This window comes from Aplidium turbinatum, chromosome 2 (genome assembly GCF_918807975.1).
Source record: "Aplidium turbinatum chromosome 2, kaAplTurb1.1, whole genome shotgun sequence".
NCBI lineage: Eukaryota > Metazoa > Chordata > Ascidiacea > Aplousobranchia > Polyclinidae > Aplidium > Aplidium turbinatum.
Window position 1 is genome coordinate 47,989,596 of NC_137473.1, and position 24,854 is coordinate 48,014,449.

The window sequence follows — 24,854 nt, forward strand, 5'->3', positions numbered from 1 at the left end:
ACATTGGCTGCTGGTGAAGAGTTTTGTATTTGTGATGGATTTGGCTACTGATGAAAGTGTGGTACCGCATGTCACCACAAATTAAGAAAAACGACTGAAACCTATGATTTGAACATTTTATTTTAAAGTAACAAGATTGCAATAAGATAATGCGTAATCGTCAAGTGACCTGGGAAAATCTTCCTCTTGGCAAGCCAAACGCAAAAACTGCCTTTTTTGATTGAAAACCTGAAACTAATCTGCGTTGTATAGCATATTACAAATTTGCAACTAACCCTTTTCTAGCATTAAGTCCGAGGTCTAAGCCGAAGCTAAGGCCTGTATTAGTAACATATGTCAAGTTAGTGAGGAATAGTTTTTAAACCGCCACGCTTTGCAAATTATTGTCGGCAATATATTTTGGAAGCCTGCTATATCAATTCGAAGTAAAATAAACACATAGCTTACCAATGACAAGCAATCGCTGTTCATGATTAAAATAAAAATGCTTAAAAAAAAAAAGGGAAATCTTATTTCGAAATGAAGAAGAAAGCTGAAGATAAAAATGTGTGGGTGACTGAAGAAAACCAGACCTACTACGTAGCTACAAACAATTTATCATGCCATGCCTGTTGTTAATATTATTGATCGTTTGCCGTAATCACAGTTACGTGTCTTTTCTGCAGAAGCTGCAATCCATGCTGCGAAGAAATGTAAAGTGTTTACAGAAAAAATAATAAATCGATCAATTTGCCACCTACCACGAAAAGTTACAAATTGCTTTCAGAACTGAGAAAGCTTTACAAAAATTGACATTGATTAGCGTAATTTATGTCAAATTATCTCTTTCTTATAATTGATTTATTTTAAGGCATAAAAAATAAAAAACGAAAAGTAGCAATGAAGTTTACAGCAATGATAAGCCGGTAACTTCAGTTTCAACAATTTATAGAAAATGTTCAGTCTATATACGGTTATGGTATGCAGGCTTGTGAAGACAAAGAACAAAAGCCAATGCTGCAAATTTTTCAAACGACTTCAATCACACTTTGTTGGGATTATCTTTATTCGAAGCTGTGGTGTCTGAAAGCAACGACCAGAAAATTGTGTTTCTGATACGTGCGCAGACCGCCTATCTCCTCAGTGAGATCAAGATCAATGCAAAATGAATTATCGGATTTTTAAAAAGTGAATATATTTTTCAATGCAACTCCTTCGATTCGAAAAAAAAACGGAATAATTTCACGACATAAAAGTCGATTGGAAATGAAACTGCATCCTTTGCAAAAAAAGTAATTCGAAGCAAATATTTCGTTCCGTTTCAAAACTGTAAAAAATGAGACATCTGGTTGCCTATGACGTTGTGTCAGAGATGGGGCACCTACTCTTTCTGCCGACAGCAAATATGCCGCCTGTCAAACATCACCATATAACAAAAAATTAGTTGTGTCAAGTTTTTAGTATTTTTTTAAAGATATTGCTAATTAAAACATGCTTCTAGCAATTTTTTTCCACAAGTGTCGTTTAAAAAATATTTATTTAAGGTTTTTAAACTTTTAGTACCCTATTTCTTAAGCTCTTATTCTAAATTCCTCATAAGGTCGGTAAAGTGTGACGTCATAGTGGCTATCATTTTAGCTTCATAACTGTAGCTTGCATCATAACAATGATCTTTGTTTGGTCATAGTCGCGGAATAGAGCAAGTACAGAAATTTCAAATTGTTTTTATTTACTATCAATGTAATCAGAAAATATAGAACTTAAAATGTTACAATCATTCATTGTTTCTTACAGTGTCCTGTAAAAAGCTCTAGCCTAAATTGCAGATAAGTTGGGAATTGGATCATCACGTGAATGCAAACTTTCTACGGATTCAAAAAATGAAGGGGTGTACCAGCAAACATCTATAAGATTGGCCCATGATACAAGAGAAGGATCCACAGAGGATACAAACTTAAAAAAACTTTTTTAAACTTTAAACTTTTTTTAGAGGATTTAAACTTTTTTTTTAGACTTTATTTTTAAACAAACATAAAAGAGTTAAAATGTCTTTATAGACATTATTTTTAAACAAATAAAAAAAGAGTCAAAGTCATGTAAATTTTACTCTGTGTGGAGCTACATGTACTTGAGAGGTTAACTGTATTTCTTTATTCACTTGTTTTTCTACTGATTGTTTTGAAACTGTTTGCTATGTCTGTGGTCTATCTATATCAGTAACCATATCAGATTAACAAGCGAAATGTGCAATGAAACAAAGCTAGAAGCAAAGCTTTTATACTTATGAAATGTATTGTGGTATGGAAATTAATGACCAAAGTAATCAAGTAAAAGCTGTGCACCTTATGTGATCTGCAGAACACATCTCGCCAATTTAGATGGCTGACTAAGGGAAAACGACATTTGATACTACAGTATTTGCTATTTCAAGAGTTTGGAGAGAACCCCGAAACCATACAGAAGACCGTTGTTGCTATATGGTTGCCAGGTCACGGTTTAGAAAAACAAAAAACCGACATGACATTGCATATTCTTCCATATTATGTTCTATTACACCTGTTTCGCATAGCAGTCAGCAGCTGAGTTGCCGATTCTCAAACCCTCGAGCAAAAAAGCTGCATAAGACACGGTAGTGTCTCAAGATATAGAAAAAGTCTCTCATGACGAATTCAACATACCTAATACAGACATAAATTCAGAATTTTGGTAATAGGCTCAACGAAGCAATAACTAATTATCAACTTTTGGAAACAATGTGATGAAAGAATATGAAAAATGGTGTGTTTCATGTCTATAAAAATGCATTTTTTGCACTCCCATCTTGATTGTGTTGATCCTTGTATGGGTGATTGGTGGAAGCGGAAAAGATGGTGAAAGGTTTCATCTTATATGGAAAGAAAATATCTAGGGTGGTGGATTTGCAACATGAAAGAGGGGGGGGTGTATGGTCCGCAATACAAGAAGATTTCTCAGTGTATAGACGCAAGTCACACAAATGTGATCACTTTTGAAGTGTTTTCATCTTTGCATGATGCATAATATATGGCTTATATTTGCATATTATTTCTTTGTGTTTGCATGCTTACACGTTTAATAGAAAACTATGCTGGTTAATACAGAAAATCTTTGAGTAAAACTAACAATCAGAAAAAGTGACATTTTATCAAAAGTAGGGACACTTCAGATGTTTTTTTGCTATTTTGGTGATTAGTTTGAAGTAACAGAACACAATAAATAAAAAAAATTCTGGAACTACAAATTTTGCGAAATTTTGTTAAATGGTAAATCAACGACTCTATGGACCTGTGCATAAACCATTTTTAAAATTTTATTATTCAACCACAAAAAAATGACAAACGTTTCCTCTGGAGAAAGCTTATAAGTATATTGGGGCAATGCAGACTAATGCATTGGAGATTTATGAAGGAATTGATCCACCAATGCTGTATGTTTAATGTTGCCGCACGTTTTATTGACAATGCTGTGATTCAGACATCTTTGGGTTTTCAAGTGGTTCTGACACGTTTGACTGACATCTGATGTTGCTTGCTTGACGTGAAAAGAATTATACGACTCGAATAAACCGACGCAAAATACTGTAAAGGACTTTTATCATTTTGTGAAAATGTTTTCGAAAATAAATCAAAAGATTTTGACAAACTGTTTAGTAAAAAACACATAGACGAAAAAAGAGATGCGTTGTTGTTTTGATGCAATATTGATGTTATGTATCGAAAAATAGACGTACAACTTGCCAAGGTCACAAACAATAAATAAATTGCCAAACGAAATTACAGTAGGTTAGAACCAACACTGTACGGTATACAAGGTACACATAAGAAAACCGAAAAACTACCACCAGACAGCATCACCGCATTCTCACATAGGCTAAAGTTTTGTTAAGAAAATACTTTGGCTCCTCATGAGTCCAACTGAGTTGTCCTGCTTAACAATCTCAACATAGTTACGTACAATCGATTAAGCAAACACAATGACGCCAAAAGCAGTTACCATCACAATAGAGAATGTAGAATTATTTTTGGAAAGGCTTTTGAACAGCAGGATGTTAATTTCAAGCGCTTGAAAAGGAAGCGTTTGTTATTTTGACATATATTCTACATCCCGATGACTTCAAATCATCAAAAGGGACAGAGAAAACTCATAAAAAAATTTATTGTCCAGCAAAACATTGGACAATAATCATTCATACATACATTTCTTTTGGCTCTCTTTTGAAATGTACATCAAGTGAAGTTTAACGTTTTTCTCCTTTTCGTCTCATGTTTTAGCAGACACAAATCGATTTAAGTGAAGTGATGCTACTGAGACAAAGATGGAAAAACATTCAGACACCCATATTTTGCTATTGTTTCTGATAATGATCTTTTAATGCTGCAATTGCCTCTTTCACTGTGGTTCAAAGTATTTCTAGACTTAAAACGATGTGAACTACAAGAAGGAAATCATTTCGTGAGACAAATCTCATTACTTATTTATGTTATTCTATTTTATGTTGTTTTACGATTTATTGTAAATCAAGAAGAATGGTGTTCATAAAAGGCAACAGCTTTCAAATTAAAGTTCACGGACCTCTTCGATTTTGTTGAATGGGTGATTGATAACAGCTTGATAGGACTGAATTGCATAATTCAAAAATAATACATAAAACTAACAAAATAACAACATTAAATACGAACGTGTTCGGCAAGAATTCCAGCCGTCGTCAGAAAATAACTTAGTTCATCTACATTCTACACAAAACAAAAACTATAAATGAAGCTATTTTCTGACGAGGGCAGAAAGTCTTGCCGAAAACATTTGCATTTGATATGTTGTTGTTCTTACCTATCGTTATTAAATTGTGCAATTCAATCCTATCGAGTTGTTATCAATCATCTGTCTATGATGTTCTAGAACAGGGGTCACCAAACTACGGCCCGCGGGCCGGAACCGGCCCGCGAACTGATTTTATTCGGCCCGCCACGTGCTGTGGAAATAACAGCTGCACTACAACTGTTAAGGAAAAAAGTTACCAAACTTTTTGCAAAGGACTGACGTTGCTGTTGAGCCACACGCCGCAACCTGCTAATGATTTTTCCATATTGTTTCTTCTTATGACATCACAAACTTTGTTGTTCAAAACACCAATGTTTCATCACTGTAATGTTTTTTCAAAAGCACGATGCCCTGTAGTGTATCACAGCAGGGGATACCTTTTCCAGGAACCTTTCGATTTTCATCACAACACAACTTTGCTATTCCACAGCTGACTTTGTTATTTATTGTGCTCAATTCAAGTCAATGGAGATTCTAAATAGTTGTATATCTTTTCGCAATTTGCATCCGGCCCGCAGCTGTTAATCTCGCAGCAATCCGGCCCTCAGAGAAAAAAGTTTGGTGACCCCTGTTCTAGAATTATCTCTGTACCAAAGCTATACTTTGAAGGGGATCTGTGAAATGCATTGTTTTTAGGAAAAAGTACTAAAATTTAAAGATCAAAGTTCCTACATTTACAAAAAACGTTCCGAAATGTACATTTAGGGTTACGGAAACGTGTGAAAGTCGGAAGGCTAGAAAACTCTTTGAAAGGGTTTTGTGGCTTTAAAAAATTGAAAACCACTGAACTTTTGAAATATAGAGGTCCATGTCCGAGCCGATCAAAAGGGAAACTTTTAAAAAAATGGAAATTAATTTTATCAAACAAACCAAAATGTTTATGAATAGAATGGAGCTTCTGTTTTTTTAATTTCAAAAGCAATGCACCGAACCAATCAATAGCTTTCAAGAAAAAACAGATCAATGATGCAATTTGGGGCGTCTTGTGGGCAAAGGTTTTACAAATAATTCGATTAAAGATTAGCTATTAAAAAGCATTAGTCAGCTTAAAGCAATGCAACAATATATTAAAAATTATTCCTTTCAATCTTATGTTCATCACGCCAAATTGGAGACAGATTTAAAAAAAATAGTTTTTCTATATTATGCTGCAGCGGATCTTGAAAACCTTTTTCATGAAAACATCATAATTTCAAGGAAGTTACAGTTGTAAAACGCTCGCTTTTCAATTATGGAATTTTGGTTCGACACCCAGCTTAGGCTGGTTGTTGAAAACATACTGCTCATTTCTAGCCAGGGTTGTAATAAATCGGGTGGGCGCGCTTGCTGAAAGAAAGGTGGCCGAGAGAATGGAAGTGGCCACTGGCCACCATACTCTCATTAATGCCGAAGGCAGTGTATGATGAGAACCTCATCTTCTCACCTCCGGATGTTTGGATCAAGTATGGGAATATCTATATTTTTTACTAAAACATCTTTCTTCTTTGGTGACCCATCACCGGGATAGGTCAATTACTATGTAAATTTAAAATAGATGAGGGAGAAAATATTGGTTGACGCAAAATAATTTTTTAAAAGTTTGTTGGATGGCACCTGACCAAGTATTCGCCTTCCTTGCACCTATTACTGTCTATTTCACGATAATACTCTTTTGTATATCAAAAAATGAAATAAAATAACCAACAAGGAGATGTTATGGCTTGCAAATAATGACTGTCGTTGATTAGATTACATATGCTTCAAAGCTTGCTATTAATACTTCACGGGCCTTGTAGAAGTTTAGCCTGAGTCTATCAATAGATTATTATCAGAAAAGGAAAATTGGCTACAAATCAAAACCTTTGAACGGATGTGACGTTTCAAAGGCAAACGAGTTTCATCAGCAACAACAAACTCAAGTATGGAAAGTTTCGAAAACATAGCGTTTGTATGAAAAAATGTCTATTGAAATGTTATGAAATCTATCATTAGCATACAAGCTGATTTCAGTTCGAAGTTTAGAAGATGCAACACGATTTGAAAGCGGAGACCTTCTGCAGCATGTATATGCGTCATAAGCGATATTAGTCACATATAGGCATAGCCTAGTCTTGTGCTTTACATACCGAAATTTGGGTTTTTAACAAACCGAAAAGATAATGCACTTAACACAGTGAAAGTATCGGAACAAGCGACCAAATTTCAATCCAGAAAATTGATTTGTTGAGCAAATAAGACAAAACTCAATATACCCCTTTTCACTTATTTCTTTTTATAAATCCACGATTGTCATTACAAACAGGATCTTAAGAGCAGCGTTGACAGGGGGTCCAGGGATCTTTGGACTCGGACCTGAGAAGATTTTAGAGGCCCGCAACATTTTCAAGAGGCCCGAAAAGAACGAACCACCTCGTATTCTTGAATAGTGCGTTTTTTCTAAGAACTGTCTTCGTTTGGGGCCCGAATATCTCATTAGTACCGGGCCCAAATTATCCTCTCAACAGCCCTGAACGTGCGAAAGTGCCATACCAAACTACTTCTGCAACTGTCATAAAGTCTTATCCATTCAATAACATAATCGTAACACATACCAAGCCGACTACCAAAAAGACGAACAAACTTACCAGTAACCCAGTGTGAACAAGTAAACAGTTTAAAGTTTGAGCCACATCTGCAGCGTGGCAAGGGTTATGGTACCGATTTCCATGCTTGTTGTAGCCCATCTGAAGTCGGTTACAGTAGGTGAATAAAACAGGAACAGGTATCTGCAACACAACTCGGTCAAAACTTGGCCCTGCCTATTTGAAAACTCATGTTAGCTTTGGAAATCCAGTTTGAAATGTACGAGTGCTGAGAATGATTGGAAAATCATGTACGCTACATTTATGCATTCATGCTGCGAGTGTATTTATTAAAAGAAAATGAATATACAGGATATAGAATATAATTTAAAATTAAATGAATTTCTTGCCTATTTCCAAAACGATCCGTAAATAGAAGCATTTTGTTGCACCAACAAAAAAAATTAGAATTTCAGTAAGCCAAGTCATGTTCACCAAGATAAACGACGTATGAATATAAAACTAAAATTAAAAAAACAGCAATACATTTTACAAGGCTTCGCAATAAAAATAGTCTCATCTCACCTTAAACTTTCTAATAAGATCATACTTGGTCAAAAGTTTGTAGCAAGTGAATCGGAGTGCATTTCCATTGCTAATGCAGTCGAGTTCAAAAACGTCAAAGCTCCATTTGTCAACATTCTGATAAAAAACATCAATGAAGTTTCGAAAATTTGAGTGAATCCTGAAAGCTTTCAAATCAATTTCGGGATTAAAAAGTGGTCGTGGGAAAAAGCACGCGGAGTTGATATGTTATGAGCTTGAAAAAATAATCACAATTAATTTAATATTCGTGCCCTTGTCAAAGATAAGAATATATGAAAAAGATAAATTGACTATTGCGGTTGATCACAATGATCAGTTGTTATTGAAAAATGCTGTTAAAATGAATCTCCACACTTTTCTCTATGCTTGGATGAATAACATTCAGTGCCTAAAAAAACATGCAATAACAAACAACAGAAACATTTTTATGCTTTGTAGGCTACGATAAGTCTCATCAACATGGGCCACATCACTGTGAGTAAACTTAAAGCATGGTTTTTTAACCGGGGCACAATACCGAGGCATTTTCTGACCATAACTGGAATATTGTGTAGTAGAAATTATTTTTTCATTCCGTTTTCTGATCTACTTTGTCAAAGAAAAGTTATTATTAATTTTTATGTTACAAAACCAAAAATGAAACAAGCTATGTCGCACTTGAGTTCACAAAATACTCCAGTAAATGTGTCACCGATACCCCTTTCGATACATGTCATCCTCGGTAAAAATCCCCTCGATAAAAAACAATAAACGCAAGTAGCCCTAAAACGTTCGAGCAAAACGAATAAAACATCAACATTAGGTTACGTACGTACGGGCTGAAACAGTTGGGACGAACAGACTACATCGACAGTCACTGCCCATAAAGACATGTGACTTTTCGGTAAAAAATATTTCATTTTAGTTCAATCAAGCAAAAATATACCAAATTTTCATAATGAGCCTCAAATGTACTTTAATTGTGTGCTGGCTTCATGAATAAAGGAACAATGTTGTCCATATTTAGACTAGGCCTACACAAAAACAAAATGCCAATTAAGGTATTCTGTAAACAATGCAATTTATACAGTCCAGTCGAATTTCAAACATATTACTTTACGTTTAATTTCGCGTCAACTATTGCGCAATAATTGTTCGCTGTCTTCTTCGTTTCAGTCTCTGGGGATAAGAGTTCATAGATTCATAGAGCCACCCTAGATTGGCAGCATTGATTGCTGTATGAAACAAAATAACCCGAAACGTTTTCGAAACAAAGCTCAAACAAAGCGTTGATTGCGAATTGGTAATAACAGTATCCTGATGAAAGCCTAATAAGCATTGGTATTATATCATCTTTTTTACCAGCTGTATGCCCGCACAACTTTACATAAATTGAAATTACAAAAACTAACTATACATTTAACTTCCATTAAAAATTGGAGACAAATTATGAATCTTTCAATTTATCTAAAATGGTATTATTATGTGACATTATCATCTGCATAACCAAGTGATAAGAGTCCATCTTCGACGATCGAAGGGGCGCCGGTTCGACACCACTCAAAAGCATGCGGCTGTGTCTTTGGCAGGACACTTAAAGGCATGCCTGAAGGTGGACACGAAGGTTGGCTTCCTTGCCATTCCGTCAATTTAAACTAAATCTTCAACCACTGTAAGCCTGAATACGATACAATTACAGCATATGACAATAAAAGTTTGATACGCGGCGTTAGTCTGCCGCTATTTGAATACCTGCAAGTGAAGCTCCACCTCACGAGGCAATGCACTGTCTCCATTTTCTCCAAACAGTTTTCCAAACTTTTTAAAAGCTATTCCTGCATGCACCGCTTTAGCAACACAGCGGAATCTTTGTCTCTCCCCGGGTGAACGCTTCTTTTCAGCGGCTAAGTCATGAAATAGATCGTTTGAAAGAACAATTTTTTCAAGTTGGTAAGTTTAAGATACATACAGTAATACGTAGGTTCTATACCGTGCTAGGTCTATTTTAAGATCTTATAAAATGGCACTATAGTTTTTATCAGCTCAGCGACCATCATTGAAAGAATTGCTTAGGTTGATGTAGTTGAGTCGTTTGGTTTGCACATCTCATATGCAATATCTTTGGCGCGGTTAAGCAGTGGTAAAACCAGCCATAAGCAAAAGCGTTGCCAGAGAATCCAGAGGATACAGGCCAAAAACATATCTGAAGGGTGTGTGAATTAAAGAATCCAGGCTATATTTTTTAGATTTAGTGTATTTGCTTCTAAAGTCGCTCTGTTTTTTGGAGAAAACTCTTGCTTTTGGTGGAAAACTATCAAAATCATATCTCTCTTTGATGGTTTTACCAGCAGACTAATTTTCTTTTAAATTTTTTGAAAAAATCGTTTTTAGAGATATCTTGAGTTAGGGGCCCGTGGATCGCATTGTCACTGGTATCGAGCCTAATTTTTTCTCTTAACGGCACTAGGCATTAGGTTATTATTATCGTGAAACAGTTCAAGCAAATTCTGTGAGAAGCCAAAATTCGTCAGTAAAGTAAAATTTCAATATGTTAAAACTTCAACACTCTGTAGCATACACATTTTTGTGTAATTTTCTATGCGAAATATTATTTCAGGCAAAAGAAAAAAAAGCAAATTAATAATTTATCAGTATTTACTAGTTCTCGGTGCAAAAAATGCAATGATGTCTTGCTGAACAGAATCTTTTGGAAAAAGCTGGTCCAGTTTAACTTTCAAAATCTTTACTTGATGAGAGAAAATATCAAAAAAATTAAATAAGAAAAACTGAAAAATATTGAAAAAATGATCGTATGATAGTAGGTGCTCGTGATCTACACATGATCATAATACTTTAAGCTGGTGTTAATATTTAAATGGAAAAACCTGGGACCGTAGGAAAGGGGCCATCCATAGGCAATGTTAAAGAGTCATGTAAATAAGATGTTTTTAATGTATTTTATCAGTGATGAATAGGTGGGGTCGTTAGGCTGTGGTGTGGAAGCCAATCTACTCTTCTTTTAAATTCACAACGGGAATTGTCACAGAAAATTTGCTTCAATATAAAAATAAGTCTTCAAACACTTAAGACTTAAAATAATAAAAACTCATTTTGGCCACTAATTCAATTAATCGATATAATTTGCACTTCAAAAGCTTCGTTATTTTTGTTACGTCAAAATGGCAGGGAGGATAGCTTTCAGACAGAAATGACATTTGCTTGATGACGAACTTCTAGAAATTAAAAAAATACAAACGGTTCTTGAAGGATTTTAAGTTTCATGGAATCGATTGCGAAAATAAGAGCAGACATTCATTGAAATTCAAATCAATTCATTAGAGCTGTTTGAAATAGGGCATACTGAACCAAGTTGTGAAGATCATCTTTTAGCAGCGGACATGAATGTTGTTCATCAAGCAGCATTCTATAGTGATCAAAGGATCATACAACATTAGAAATTATAACGTTACTAACACAGGTAGGACATATAAATTTTAACAGCAATTTTCCATTGTAAGAGTCATAAAGAATAGATCCATCCATGCCATATTCATTCTACGCTACCACAACGTAGGTGACGTTTAGGATAGAAAGAGCAGCAAAATACGACCGCTTTTCTAAGAACCAAAAGACCTCTACCTGGCCAAAGCGGAAGGTTTTAAGTGTCTTACCTATTCTTTTTTTACTAAAGGTTTCCACAAGCCAACTTTTAATCTCTTGGGGTACTGGAGCTTCCCCAGAGAGGTTTTCCAACATTTCATCATCTGCTGATGGTAGAGGATCCGGTTTGCTGCAAGAAAATGGACCTAATTAAAAAAAGCTGATTCTGCGTCAAGAAAAGGTCTTAGCTGAAGTGACGAAATAAGAACAACGCAACGTCAACACTTGCCCCAAGAGACGTTTCGCTTATACGCCATACCATTAAAAAGGATACTTGGAAAAGTTCAATTCTTTAAAGGTCATCAAGACTTACTGAAAGATTAAAATCTTGTGACATGTGCTTTCTTGACAGTTACAAATAATGCCACCAGATTAAGATACAAATAATTTTTTTCTGGCATTTTACGTTTTCCAAAGCTTTTGCAATGGCAAACCAATGAAAATCTGCTTAGTGTCTGAGAAACTATACCTAGTTGCCTTTAAGTAACTTGATTCTAAGACAGATATAGCGTATTCCAGATTTTGCTGCAATACATCCTTTGATAAATTAGTTCCTCTTGCCACTGCTGATACTAAGTTTCGAAGTCTGAAATTGAAGAAGAAAAGATTAAACAATTCTTCAATGTCATAAAGCGAGAGTAAGACAGTCTTTGCTGTGGAAAAGGAATGGAACGTTATTTTCTTTTTCACTCTTTGCCGACATTCTATAAGGATGATTTATGTCTATCAAATATTTTCGAAACAGATTCTTCACAATTCTTATACATTTTAATTTTCCGTTGTTTACGTTTAATGAATCTAATTGTATTTATTCACTCTTTCTTTTTTAGTAAGGATAGCCTTTGGTTAAACTTGTGAAACCTTTCATAAGTAAACATTGAAAATACGCACATACAGGTCACCTTAACGCAGCATGATCCAGAGCTTCGGTTTTGTTTGGATCAACAAGGTCATGAGAATCACAGTGATTGACGTCCATTACTTTTGATTTCTTAAGTCTTTGATCATGCCAACAGTCTGGTTGATCGCTACTTTTGTTTGACGCAGGCTTGAAAAGGTCATTGTTTACTTTACTGACACCGTTGGACATGGGACTTGAAGGCTGGGACTTTGTGTTCTGTTTTAAAGATCGTCTATCCTTGGAATCTCTCTGTGCTGATGATTTGCTTCCCGGTTTGAAGTTGGAAGATCTGGGTGGTTCTACAATAAAGGACGGAGGAAAAGTTAAACATCAAAATTTCTGATTTGCTATCGTATAATAATAATAATGTGTGTTTTTATATAGCGCAGTTATATCTATCGCAGACATGTGTTGCTCTTCAGCGCTTTCCAAAGCAGACAGTATCAGAGCAGCCGTATAGAGGCGCAATCAAGTATATCATTACCCGAATCTATTCCATAAGATTTATAGTACCACTTTTAAAAAGTTTTTGGTATGACTCGACAAGGTATCGAACCCATACCTACCGATTCAGAGGAGGATACTCTAATCACCAGGGCCATTTTTATTTTGACCAAAAAAATTTTTTTTGACTTTATTTTTATCAAGTTTTGACTTTATTTTGACCTAACGAAATTGCTTAATTTGTAGAGGTCACAGTTCTTCCTTGAATTGATACCAGTTACCCAAACATAATATTTTGTCGATTTCAGACCTAAACGTAATATTTTGTCGAAAAGTCAAGGTGTTTTATGAATTACAAAAAGTGCGTAGTGTTATTTGGTGATAGGAAAATCTCCACAAATCTGTCTAACTTTTGTTGAAGACAATTTAGCTAACTCAGGCATTTTTGTATTATAGAATGTCAGTAGGCTATTCCTAAAATCCAAACTGGTGATCTTCGAAAAGACCACGTTTGTGAAGAGGGAGTGTTTTATAAAAATTATTTGAATAAGTAGCAATAAATAAACAATGGACAATTTGCGATAAAAGTTACTGCTGATCCGTGGGCAATGGGCATTGTGACATATTTTCTGCTTTTATGGGTTAATATGGTTTCATTGTGTCGCAGTTCCTGATTTACAATGCTACTATACGAGGATTTTGACAAAAATTACTCTCAAGAAACACAAAAAGTTTGTCAAAAGCCATAATTTGACAAATTTTGACTTTATTGTCTATTTTGACTTTATTTTGACCTATAAACTTTTTAGAAACAGTCCCCTAGGTGCTGAAAACAACTTTATTCTTTGATTCGTGAATAGACGAGGTCCTTAAAGAATTTTCACTTTATTGACTTTTGCGGGCCCTACTAATCACTAAGCTACCGAGCCAGTGTACCATGGTGAACATCAAGGGTCTCAAACTCAATTTACTCTGAGGGCCAAATGAGCACTTGTAAATTAACCCGAGGGCCGCAACAATATGAAATAACAGTTAAAACGCAATAAGAAAGTTAGTAAGAACGCACCAAAAACGTTAGATCGCAAGAAAAAGTAGTAAGAACAAAGAGATGGGAAAACACTGTATGAACCCAAAAAATGCAAACGAAACGACGGACCTGGGGAGTAAAAATCTTGCCATCAACTTTCAAAAAGCGTGAAAAAAACTAAACTCTTGAATAACTGACTTGAGCAAATACCGAGGCTACTATTACGAAACGATACAACAAGTGAATAGGCAATGTGATTGTGATGTAACAATGCAAGTTCCGGACACGCAATAAAATAGCGCGATAGTAGTGCTAAAAAGTCGGGTGAAGTTTGATGAGCATTTTATCTTTCTAAATTTGTAAAAAAAATTATATACTGTAATTGTTAATTACTTCAAAGTTTAAAAATGCACCACGAAACACATTGAGTCCTCGTGGGCCGCATGCGGCCCGCGTGTTTGAGACCCTTGGTGTACGGCGTAATACCATGCAATAAAAGTAAAAGCTTATAGGCCACAAAATACGGAGTTTGAAAAGCCTTCTCAATCTCAACACTTAAGTGAACTTTTATGACACAGTTTAATATTTTTTTTGTAGATTTGATTAAACGTTAGTTCCATAAGGTTTTAATTTTTATGGGCTGGGAGCGGTGAAAGTGACAAAATGGGTAATTTATTTCTATTGAATCAACAAAGAGCATTGATGCACGTCTATCAATAAAGAAAATAGAAAACTTTGACTTTAAACTAATGAGGGAATCCAGATTAATCGATCAAAACAAAATGCATCTGACATTTCTTAATAGCCTTGTAGTGACATTTTCAACAGGAGATAGAAAACGTTTGCAGACATTTGATGAATGTCAATAAAACTGTTTTTGTTGGCTGACAAAAAAACCAAACAATTTCAACAACAAAGCAGAATCCACCAAGCAAAAAATAGTGTATAAATACAATTTGCGTAGTCAGGTTGTTTTTTTGGAATGTGCATGCTGAGGGACATTGCATTGTGGGACGCGCAGCTCCGCTTTTTCGGCAACATTAGAAGAGTCAACTGCCAGTTTTTACGTTGCGCTATACTAGCTTGCTTTCAAAAAACACCTTAAATTACTTTAAACTCACCTTTACTCTTCTTATATGACCCATAAAATGTACATTATTTTGTAAATGAGAAAAAAACGTAGCCTAACCATTCTAGTGTTGCGAATAAGCCAAAAGCGGATGTAGTTTAACATACCCATGATCTTAAATCCCCAGTAAACGTTATTAAAAACATCATCCGCCATGCCTGAATAAGGCACCGGCTACCGTGATTTTATAACAGTTCTAATGAGGACGCCAGGGATACATACACCCAGAGCGTCTCCACACTTCTTCATTGGTAATCTTATCAATCCAGTTAATTCCCATCATTCTCCGTATGAACCAAATTAGCAGCACTGTAAATCTTCTTTTCTATCTGAGGACAAACAGTCCAGGATTCATAGCCATATAGTAGAACTGATCTATATTAGTAACTTAGTAGTAGTAGAACTATCTAAAACATTGAAGTACATTTTTTTCAAGGTAAAAGGTAAAGGTGGTCCCATACTTGATTCAAGTGTGAAGAAGTAAGGTTTTCATTGTACTAAGCCTTCGGCAGTAAGGAAAGTAGGGTGGCCAGTTCCTTTCTCTCGGCAGCCTTTCCTGCAGCAATTACGCTCACCCAATTTATTATACCCTAGAGGTGAGCGGTGTTTTCAACAACCAGCTGAAGCCGGGAGTCGAACCAGGTTTGCATAATTGAAAAACTAACGCCTTATCCGCTGCGCCATCCCACCGCCATTTCGTTCAAGGAGTGGGTTCAAATTTGATCAAAAGCAAAACTCGCATTTTGTTATCGGAGACAAAACATGATAAAAAGGCGTGCACATAATCACAAATAGCCCAATAACGTTTTTGTTGGAATTAGCTTACACACAAATAGCTAGGTGACTGCATTAGGTCTTCCTCTTGAAAGTCTTCCAAAACGTTGACTTCACTGCAAGCAGGCCGCTAGGACTGTTCGAAAGGAATTGGTCAAAGTGAAACGACCGAAAGTCTTTACAAAGTCTTAATTTGAAACAAAATCAGGACAGTGAATTTTGTGTCGAAACGAAATGCTACAACGTTTAAACAGAAAGTATGGGCCCAAATAGAAATCGACAATTCAGCATGTTGCCATCACAACTAAAGAATGTCACTGTAAAAGTGAATCTGTCTAAAGTATGGGCAAGTAATTAAAGAAAGTCACAAATCAATTACATTTCTCAAACTTACTGAAGCATGACAATAGTGTAGATTTCTTCATAATATCTGACTATTGTTTCTTCCTGGTAGATTGTAACATCAGATTTATTTACGCAAAGCAACTGAAATCATCAAGAGCACACCAAAAACAACTTAGCCTATTTATCATAACAAAACTGGAATTTTATGAAACTGTTCACCAGGCATTTGTTTTAAACCATGGTTTCATATGTAACAAGCTAAAATATCACAAAATGTTAGGAGTAAAGTGGTTAGAACACCAGGTCAATCTGAACCAAAAACTCAAGGCCTAAACCGCCAAAACTAAACTACTGCATAAAGAACAAGAACTGGAGGCTCCGACCTCATCAGTTCAGTGATAACCAGCAGTGCCCTTGAAAGCATAATTTGGATTAGGTAACCTACCAAACAAAGGTCCGGAACCCCCAAACAAAACAACAGGACTCTAAAGAATACGCAATTCTTTTTTTGTTTCGAGCCTCCTGGAGGAGTTCCGGCCCCTAAAATAACTATGGGATCGGGTCCAAAGGCTAAGTAAGGTTACTATTTTCTGGGAGAAACGTTTCCTAAACTAAACTTCGCTACCTGAGACCGTTTTTTGTTTTTATTTGTAATACTTATTTGAACCCTTTTCCCTTGCCATCAATCGTAGGCTACTACAGTAGCAAAAATTTTTCGAAATTTTATACGGTATTGTTCTACATTATTCGTTTTGATGATACACACTGTCATGGTGAGTGAAACGTCAATGAAGAAATTAAATAAATTTTATGCTTCTGCCTTTTCTTTCTCATTCATTTAGATTAGATGACTTGATGAAAAACAACGCAAGATGCCCTCAACAATTCCGTTCTAAGTCCGCTACTGCTCGAAATTATTGCATCACTCAAAACATCTTGTGGCACTGCACTTTAGCTTATTTTACACTATCAGAACATTTCATTCTTTTCAAACGAGGTTATTTTTCAACGTAGCCTACAGACTTTACATTGCGCTTCTCAACAAACTAAAGTTGCTTTTTGTACAGCTTTAAAATCTGAAGGAAACAAGCAAAGCAGAAGTTTGTAACATTCAGTTCAGTTGTTTTTTTTATTTCTGACCATCACAGCAAAAACAATACACGTCAACATAGCAAAGATCTAGAAAAAGGTAGAAGCGACAAAACGCGAACTTTAAAACGTGCTTGAGACCGACATAAGTTATCACGTTGAAAGAAAATCGGCATGGTTGCAACACTTTCAACGTTTTCAAAAGTTAAAGCGATATAAAAAGCAATGTTAGATAGGTTGCTTTTAATAACTAATACCGATTTTTGAGTTACACCACTTCCAGCAGCCTTTGTTGATATAATAGGCTACACTCAAATTGACAGATTATATCAAGCTTGTTCTTTATGTAGCCTACCTCATTAGTCTTGTTTTTCACATTTTTGTATCTACAGTATAAATCCTAATTTTATCTTGGTTTCGTTTTTCTAACATAACACAGACTAGACCTAAAGCGAACAGTCACAGTTTTTTTTATGCTGAGCCTACTAAGTTCACTGCTAGCATACTGAAAGAAACACACGCACTTAAGCGCGATAGTGACATGACATCCTGACACAATCGTGTCTGAATTGCGTCGAAGATCAATGCAAACAGAGTAGAACAACTCGCTCAGCGGCATGCAGACTCTCGAAGACTAGCCAAAGTTTTGCAAATCATATTACGAAGCGCAATGCACTCCAGTGAATACCGTGCAAATTCGATAAAAGCTGCTGGCAAGCTTGGTGAATTTTAGTTCTTGCAACGTCGTTACTTGTCGTGTCTACGCATAAAAACGCCACATTTATTACCTTGTACATTTCAATGCGCTTAGCAAATGATGCAGCACAAAAAAACTCCAGACTTAAAGGAAAGGTTCGTGAATAGTGTGATGATGATGCTTCATCTATCACAGTAAAAACGATACATGCTGTGCAGCAACAAAACGGAAATGTCAAGACCTACAGAATGCTGATGACCAATACTAGATAACAAAATGAGTTAACACGATTGCATCCCTTTGGAAAGCCATGAAACGCAAAAAAGGTTGCCTCAAATAAAATAAAATGACAGAAAGAAGTAGATGACGTGAAGATGGACTTTTGAGCGTCAGCAAAAGTGCATTTGTTTAACCAATGTAAGAAAGAGTGATTTCCTAACTAGGGTGTTGAACTTTTTTTTAGTCGGTGTATGGAACACAAATGTGTTCATCTTATCATAGAGATACTAATCAAGACAGATTAGAGAACCATACATGAAGAAACCTATCATTAAGTTATTTTAACAAACATCATTTATGTAATGTTAGTTTGTCTCTACAAAACTACTTTTTGACGTTAATCGTCCCTCCAACCATCTAGGCTGCCTGCTCAATTGCGAATCATAGCCTCCGAATTTGTTATACTAGAAAAATGCCATCATAGAAATGAAAGCTAATGTAGCAGATAAAGATTTTCATGGCATCTTTGTAAAAAAAACTGAACATGATACAACCGAAACATTATAATGACTAAAACTCATTCTCACTGAATTGCGGTTTGAATTGTTCATAACCGTCATTGCAACGTACATGTTGGATGATTAAAGCAAACATTACCACCATCAGTGATCACGTATTCTATTAAAACTTTGCTGGCATTGCCAACAGCTAGGCCTACCCAAGAAAAATTGCAAAATCATGCTCTTTAATCACCAAATAGTCGAAAAGGGGTTAATGAAGTTGAAGAGATTAAACATTTCACATTCAAAACAAACAATCCGATATCAAAGAAATATAATAATCTGTCCGAATTACTTTTGGTTTCTTAATCTTTCGTATTCTAATCTTTTGAAAGGCTTCATATATTTGAATCGATCTCCGCTTTTCAAATATTAAAAAAATGCCATCATTGGTATGAAAGAAATTAAAATAAAAGTCCTCACTTGAAGCCTTGAACTACTGTAATCGTAGAACTATTACGGTAGGCTATACCTCAGAAGTATTGATCACTTGCACTAATGTTTAAACAATAAATAAATGATGATATTGATGGTGCAAAATATTTGTGTAAAAGATTTTCAATGCCAAAAATGTTTTAGAGGAGAAAATCAAAGTTGACAAGAACACAAAATAATTTAGATACCATTTAATGGAATCGATTATATTAGAAATTCAGAATATATTTTTACATCGTTTGCTATATTTTTTATTATTTTCTCACAAAGTTGTTCCAATAGCTTATGTTTAGCATTTTATCATTTTTTAAACAACTTGTTCACCTTATTGCTTGCAGCAGACAACAACGAATTCAAAACGAAAATTCAAAACAAAAATATAACAAAAAATTCAAGACTTTTATGAAAACTTTGTTGATTAAGCATTAAACTTTTTTTGTAAAAACTATTTACTCCACTTTTTTTATTCCTCACTCACACATTCTACAGTAGAATGTTCTCATCCGAAGCTTCAGTTCAGTTGTTTTTATCTTTTAGGCTTATAACTTATTTTATTATGGTTGAATGTATTCAACCGAACGTATTCAATGTACACATAAGGTTAGTTACATTTTATTTGTGAAATATTTGGGAAAAGATTTGTTGTGAAATATTTAACTGAGAGAATGACAGCAATACCAGATTCTTTGTCAGTCAAAGTAGAAAGAAAAGCAATACGCCAAAATGACAGATGCCAATGCTTTATATAATTTGGCAAGGTTCGTGTTTTCAATTGAAGATAATTTCAAACGCAATCGAAAAGCAGACATGCAATTAATTTTAAACAAAAAAACATTCTTTAACGTTTTTACTTTGATTATTGAGTATGTAAATAAACGAAGCCATCAAAAGCCAAGCAATAACTGATGACAAAGAAATTGTTGACTGTAAATGTCTTATTTTGTTCAACACGACACGGCTCCAACGTAAGAATACATCACTTATTCTGATCTTTTTGTTTGCAATTTATTCTTCAATTTCATTTCTGAGATTTTATTTCGTTTTAAAAGTGGTGAAATTAAAACCATTTTTAGCATCCTAAAATCTTCCACCCTGTATATCAGCAGTTGGCAAAGTAATAAGACAGATTGCAAGAAAATGATGACCAATGACAAAACTACATCTCAAAATATAGATAGACTGCAATAATTCTATGCTATTTGAGATATGAAACTAAATCATCGTCTTAGCGGGCAAAGCCTTATTAAATAATAATAGGTTAATCATGTTTCATTTTGCGTCCATTGCGATGAAACATGTAACAGAAAGCAGCAAAGTGACATGTCTGCTACTCCTCTCATTTGGCATGTCTTTAAGTATCTCTACCGAGACGCAGCCGCTTACTCTGGAGCGGTATCGAACCCACATCTTTTCAAACAGTGGCCAGCAGTGGCTGTTGGCAGCAGTGGCCGAGTGGTTAGCGCGTTGGGCTCGCAGTCGAGAGCCTGCATGTTCGACTCCAGCCACCCGCACTTGCTGTTGTTTCTCTGGGCAAGAAACTTCACTATAAGTATAATTGCCTCTACCCAGTGATCGATTTCGAGTAATGGGTAGTACCAAATTTAAGTCATAAGTAGAGTAGACAACCGGAAACAGACATTGCCGTCGGCTGCAGCGTGGGTCAGGTGTACGTCCAAAGGCGTACAGCGATGCATAGCGCTCATGTCCGCTTTCCTGCAATGCAGGATAAAGATATAACAAACAAACAAACATCGCGCAGACGTTCTAAACACTCGGCCACGCAGCCGACATTTCATGTTGTAATCTTCTTTCCTCTTCTCACGAAATAAAGCAAACGATCTGCGTATCACAGATTAGTCCGGCCCTATGTCAAGAGCCCTGGCCCTGAGTCAAGAGCCTCTACAAGACTACAAGTATGCGAAGCTACCAGGAATAACCAATCAAGGCTTTGTCAGTCCGAGGATAAAGATTCAAAATCAACCAACTAACCACAGTTGCTTCATGGCCAGCAAGGAGTTGCCCTCAAGTAGACTCTCACAGTAGGCCGCAATAACACTGAAAACCATGCGGGTGGTAAAAGAACAGATCATGTTTACCTGGAATCATTGAGAAACCTTTGGCCCAGAGGTTCAAAGAAGAAGCGATATACAGAAATGTACTTTTAACAAGTGCTATAGTAATCGATTAGTTCACCTACCTATCGGAGTGTTGCTGCTACGTTTCCGAGTTAAACTTCTGGTTTGTAGTGGAGAGATATTTGAGAGCATATTAGGAAATATATTTGTTTTAAACAAAACAACAAATAGAATCACTTCAAAACACTGAAAGAAATACTCGCATAAAACAAAACTGCTTTCATCATCTATGCAAAAAATAGTTGGATACAGATCTCATTCTCAACTTGCAAATAAAATCAAAAACTAAACATAGATTGAAAATTGCAGATATGCTTCATCAAGGTAAGAATTGTCAAAAAATGAATCTTGTCTTGGTCTTGCAATGACAAGGTTTAATGTAACGTAATAAAGTAAACTGCGATAAAGCTTCGGAAATGCTATTTTCAATCTCAGAATACTGTTCAATCAATCAAGCAAGCAAGAAAGATTTCAGAAAAAGTCATTTTTGGTTGATAAAAATTCGATTCATGCAGTCAGCTAAAAATTCGTTCAGTTGTAGCTGGTAGTGCACTTACAACAATATCATTTGTTAATTTTGCGTTAAAAGTTATTCTAATTTATTAATTCGTACAAACATTGACAAATTCCAAGAAAAAACAAACCGCCAGTTATAGGTTTTGTGACTTTGTCGGTTTAGTTGGGCAGAAAAGTCGATAAAAACAGTTAAGAAAAGTGACGCGTTTGGCTATAAATGTATCGAAAGCCAAAGTTAAAAGTTGTTCACTGCAAATTAAAATCCTTTTATAATCTTATTTCAGCTGCAACGAATGAATGCTGGGATGTAAACTTCCATATCGAATAACGCTGCTTAAAAAATCCTTTTTCAATCAAAACAAATTTTGTTGCAATAAATTGAATTTTAAAACAAAATCAAGACAAGAAATGTTGTGTTAAAAAGAAGCAAATTGGCCTGCTGAACACTAAATGATCAACAAATCGTTTATCTGAAGGTAATAAAGCTCCAACGATTCTAACGCGTTGAATATAGGGCCTGATATTTCTGAAAATCGAACAGTCTTATACACTGGTGGCTTCCTGCTAAAGCTTATTCTTGCAAGACTGCATTGCGTTTGCTGCAACTGATACACCTTTGTGACACTAGATTATAAGTCGACGTATCCACTCACATGCAAAAGGCTAAACGTCTTTCAAATATGTGGAAATCATCTCATCATCCCATACAGCTTTCTCGTAAAAACTAAACAGCTTAATCTGACTTATATACAGTATTGTGCAAAATAGATTAGGTTAAACCTTTTTATTCTGAAAAGTGAACACACAGTTTGCAACAGTATCAGCTGATAACTGCGCCTGCGCAAATATGCTATAAGTTTAATTGCAACAGTTGAAAACGTAAATCCCATTTTCTTTCTCAAGCGCTTGCCATTGCATTAGGCTACTAAGTTAACACTAATCTGTTAACCTGTCCTATTATATAAATGCATAGGAATGCAATGCTGACTAGCCAGCAACTAGATCGCACTCAACAAAATGATCAAGAGTATAAAATACGACGACACTTTCTTCCTTGGGGGCTTGCGTTACGAAGAACACGCGCAGCGGCAACAGCAGCTGTCAAAAGTACAAGTTGATATAAAAGGATGCACTTAAGGCTTCAACTGAAATGTAATCGGCAACAGCATTAATGGTTGAGCACGCTATTTTAACAGGAAACGAGGCACAAATGACTAACTTTGTTATGCAACGCAACGTCCTGTAGGCTATATATTTTTTCTATTCTGAATAAACTAAGATTAGCCTGATCTGTCCTTTTCTCAATCGCCCTATTTACTGTACAAGCTATATTGTGTACCGACTGCAAAAAAAAAGCGGCAATGGCTAAATTCAACAAAAAATAAAATTAATTTCAACTTAATCACAATTTTGCAAATCCACTGTTTCAAATCAATAACTTCAGCCATGGCCACCTAAAGATACGGCCTGATTTGTCACATTTTGCAGAAATTTCCAGGTTTTTCTAACTTTGAGCGAACGTTTAAATAAATTTTTCTAAAAATTATATTCTTACGCTTTCTTTATTCTTTTCCCCAGATGACACAATAGGTTTTAACATTCTCACATGTTGAAAAACAAAGAAAATTTGATTTTGAAGATTTTAGTCAGACTGTTATATAATTTTCAATAACAGTCTGAATTTGCGTTTTTCAACTTACTTTTTCTCATTTGCTACTGCTTCCCCAAGGCAACAAAAAAGTTTTATGTCATTGGGAAACCGTAAAAAGTAAAAACATCTCAGAAAATGTCAGTCAAACACTAGCAGTAGCTGTAATCAAAATTTGCAAAATGTGACAAATCAGGCCGCATCTCCAGGTGGCCGTGCTTCAGCTAAATAATCTTTTTGTCTTGTTGAAGGAATTTGATGTGAACGTTGAATTAATATCAGGCAATTAAATTTGAAACCTCCTTCCACAGAAGCAACATTAATATAACACTCACATTTACACATTGGACACAGCAATTTTGCCTAAAGGCTTATCAAGTAAACAATTCAGAACAATTCTCAGCAATTCGGCAGCATGCTCGCAAGCTCTGTAAGCCATGAGGGACAGAAGTTGAAAATTTATTTGTTTGAAAAATATACAAATGAATGACTTAAGGGTCATTTTCAACCTCGTGCAAGTATCGGCGTATTGACTTTGTAGCAAATTTGCATAACGCACTACAATCGTCTCGAAATTTCAGCTTTTAGTGATCAATGTAAATAATCCTATCCATAAATAGCATATCTAAATAACCTGCCAGAGTTGTTCGAAACGAACTTTCTGTGTTTGAAATGCAACAAAAGTGTGAACTAGAAAATTGTTTCGAAACGTAACAAAGTGACATTGAGATGAAAGAAAACTGCTTTGACAACCAAATGAAAGGAAATTTGGTTTTGTTTTAAAGCTTTTTTAAGTATTTTGTGTCGAACATTTTCAAGCTTCAGGCTAAAGCTGATTAATAAGTCAATATGGAAAGGGCATGGTACAAGATTAGCAACTATAAATAAACTAAACAAAACGTTTCGTTGGGAAGCTTCTTTCTAAACCAGTAAAGTAAGATTAAGAAAAAAGAATTTACTTTTATTCATAGCAAATCATTTCCAAATGACTCCATTTCTTGAGCTAATTGATTTAAAATAACATTTTGTGTAAAATGTATAAAAGATCTGGCAACACTTTTTAACAACATATTTTACGCTTTCAAAACCAAGATGGCACTTGCGCTTCCCGGTACGCTCTGAGCTTCCCTGGCCGCAGAGGAAATACAATTACCATAATTATTGGTGTATGCAACGGTGGAGTCTTAGGGGTCATAACCCTACCCATTGAACTTGATTTGTTAATATTTTACTAATTATGATGGGCATGACTTTTTTTTACGTAGGTCATGCTTTATTTTTTTCTTTGTCACTACGACCTATTTACGCCTTCCTCAAGACGTGTTTTGACAGTCA

At 35.4% G+C, this 24,854-nt stretch overlaps 1 protein-coding gene across 2 annotated transcripts in view; it reads right to left on the reverse strand.

The window, feature by feature from the left end:
• LOC145764983 (dual specificity calcium/calmodulin-dependent 3',5'-cyclic nucleotide phosphodiesterase 1A-like) overlaps window positions 1-24,854 on the reverse strand; it is a 42,942-nt gene that overhangs the window by 12,129 nt on the left and 5,959 nt on the right. The window contains exons 1-7 of one of the 2 annotated variants that reach the window (XM_082576701.1): window positions 21,418-21,528; window positions 12,503-12,800; window positions 12,070-12,186; window positions 11,612-11,730; window positions 9,693-9,844; window positions 7,941-8,057; window positions 7,419-7,559 (exon numbers count right to left, since the gene is read on the reverse strand). In XM_082576701.1, the coding sequence (XP_082432827.1) occupies window positions 7,419-7,559; window positions 7,941-8,057; window positions 9,693-9,844; window positions 11,612-11,730; window positions 12,070-12,186; window positions 12,503-12,800; window positions 21,418-21,487 (1,014 nt within the window). In that variant the 5' untranslated portion in view covers window positions 21,488-21,528. Of the gene's footprint in view, window positions 1-7,418; window positions 7,560-7,940; window positions 8,058-9,692; window positions 9,845-11,611; window positions 11,731-12,069; window positions 12,187-12,502; window positions 12,801-21,417; window positions 21,529-24,854 lie in introns of those variants that run through there. The other variant, XM_082576702.1, reaches the window with a different exon arrangement.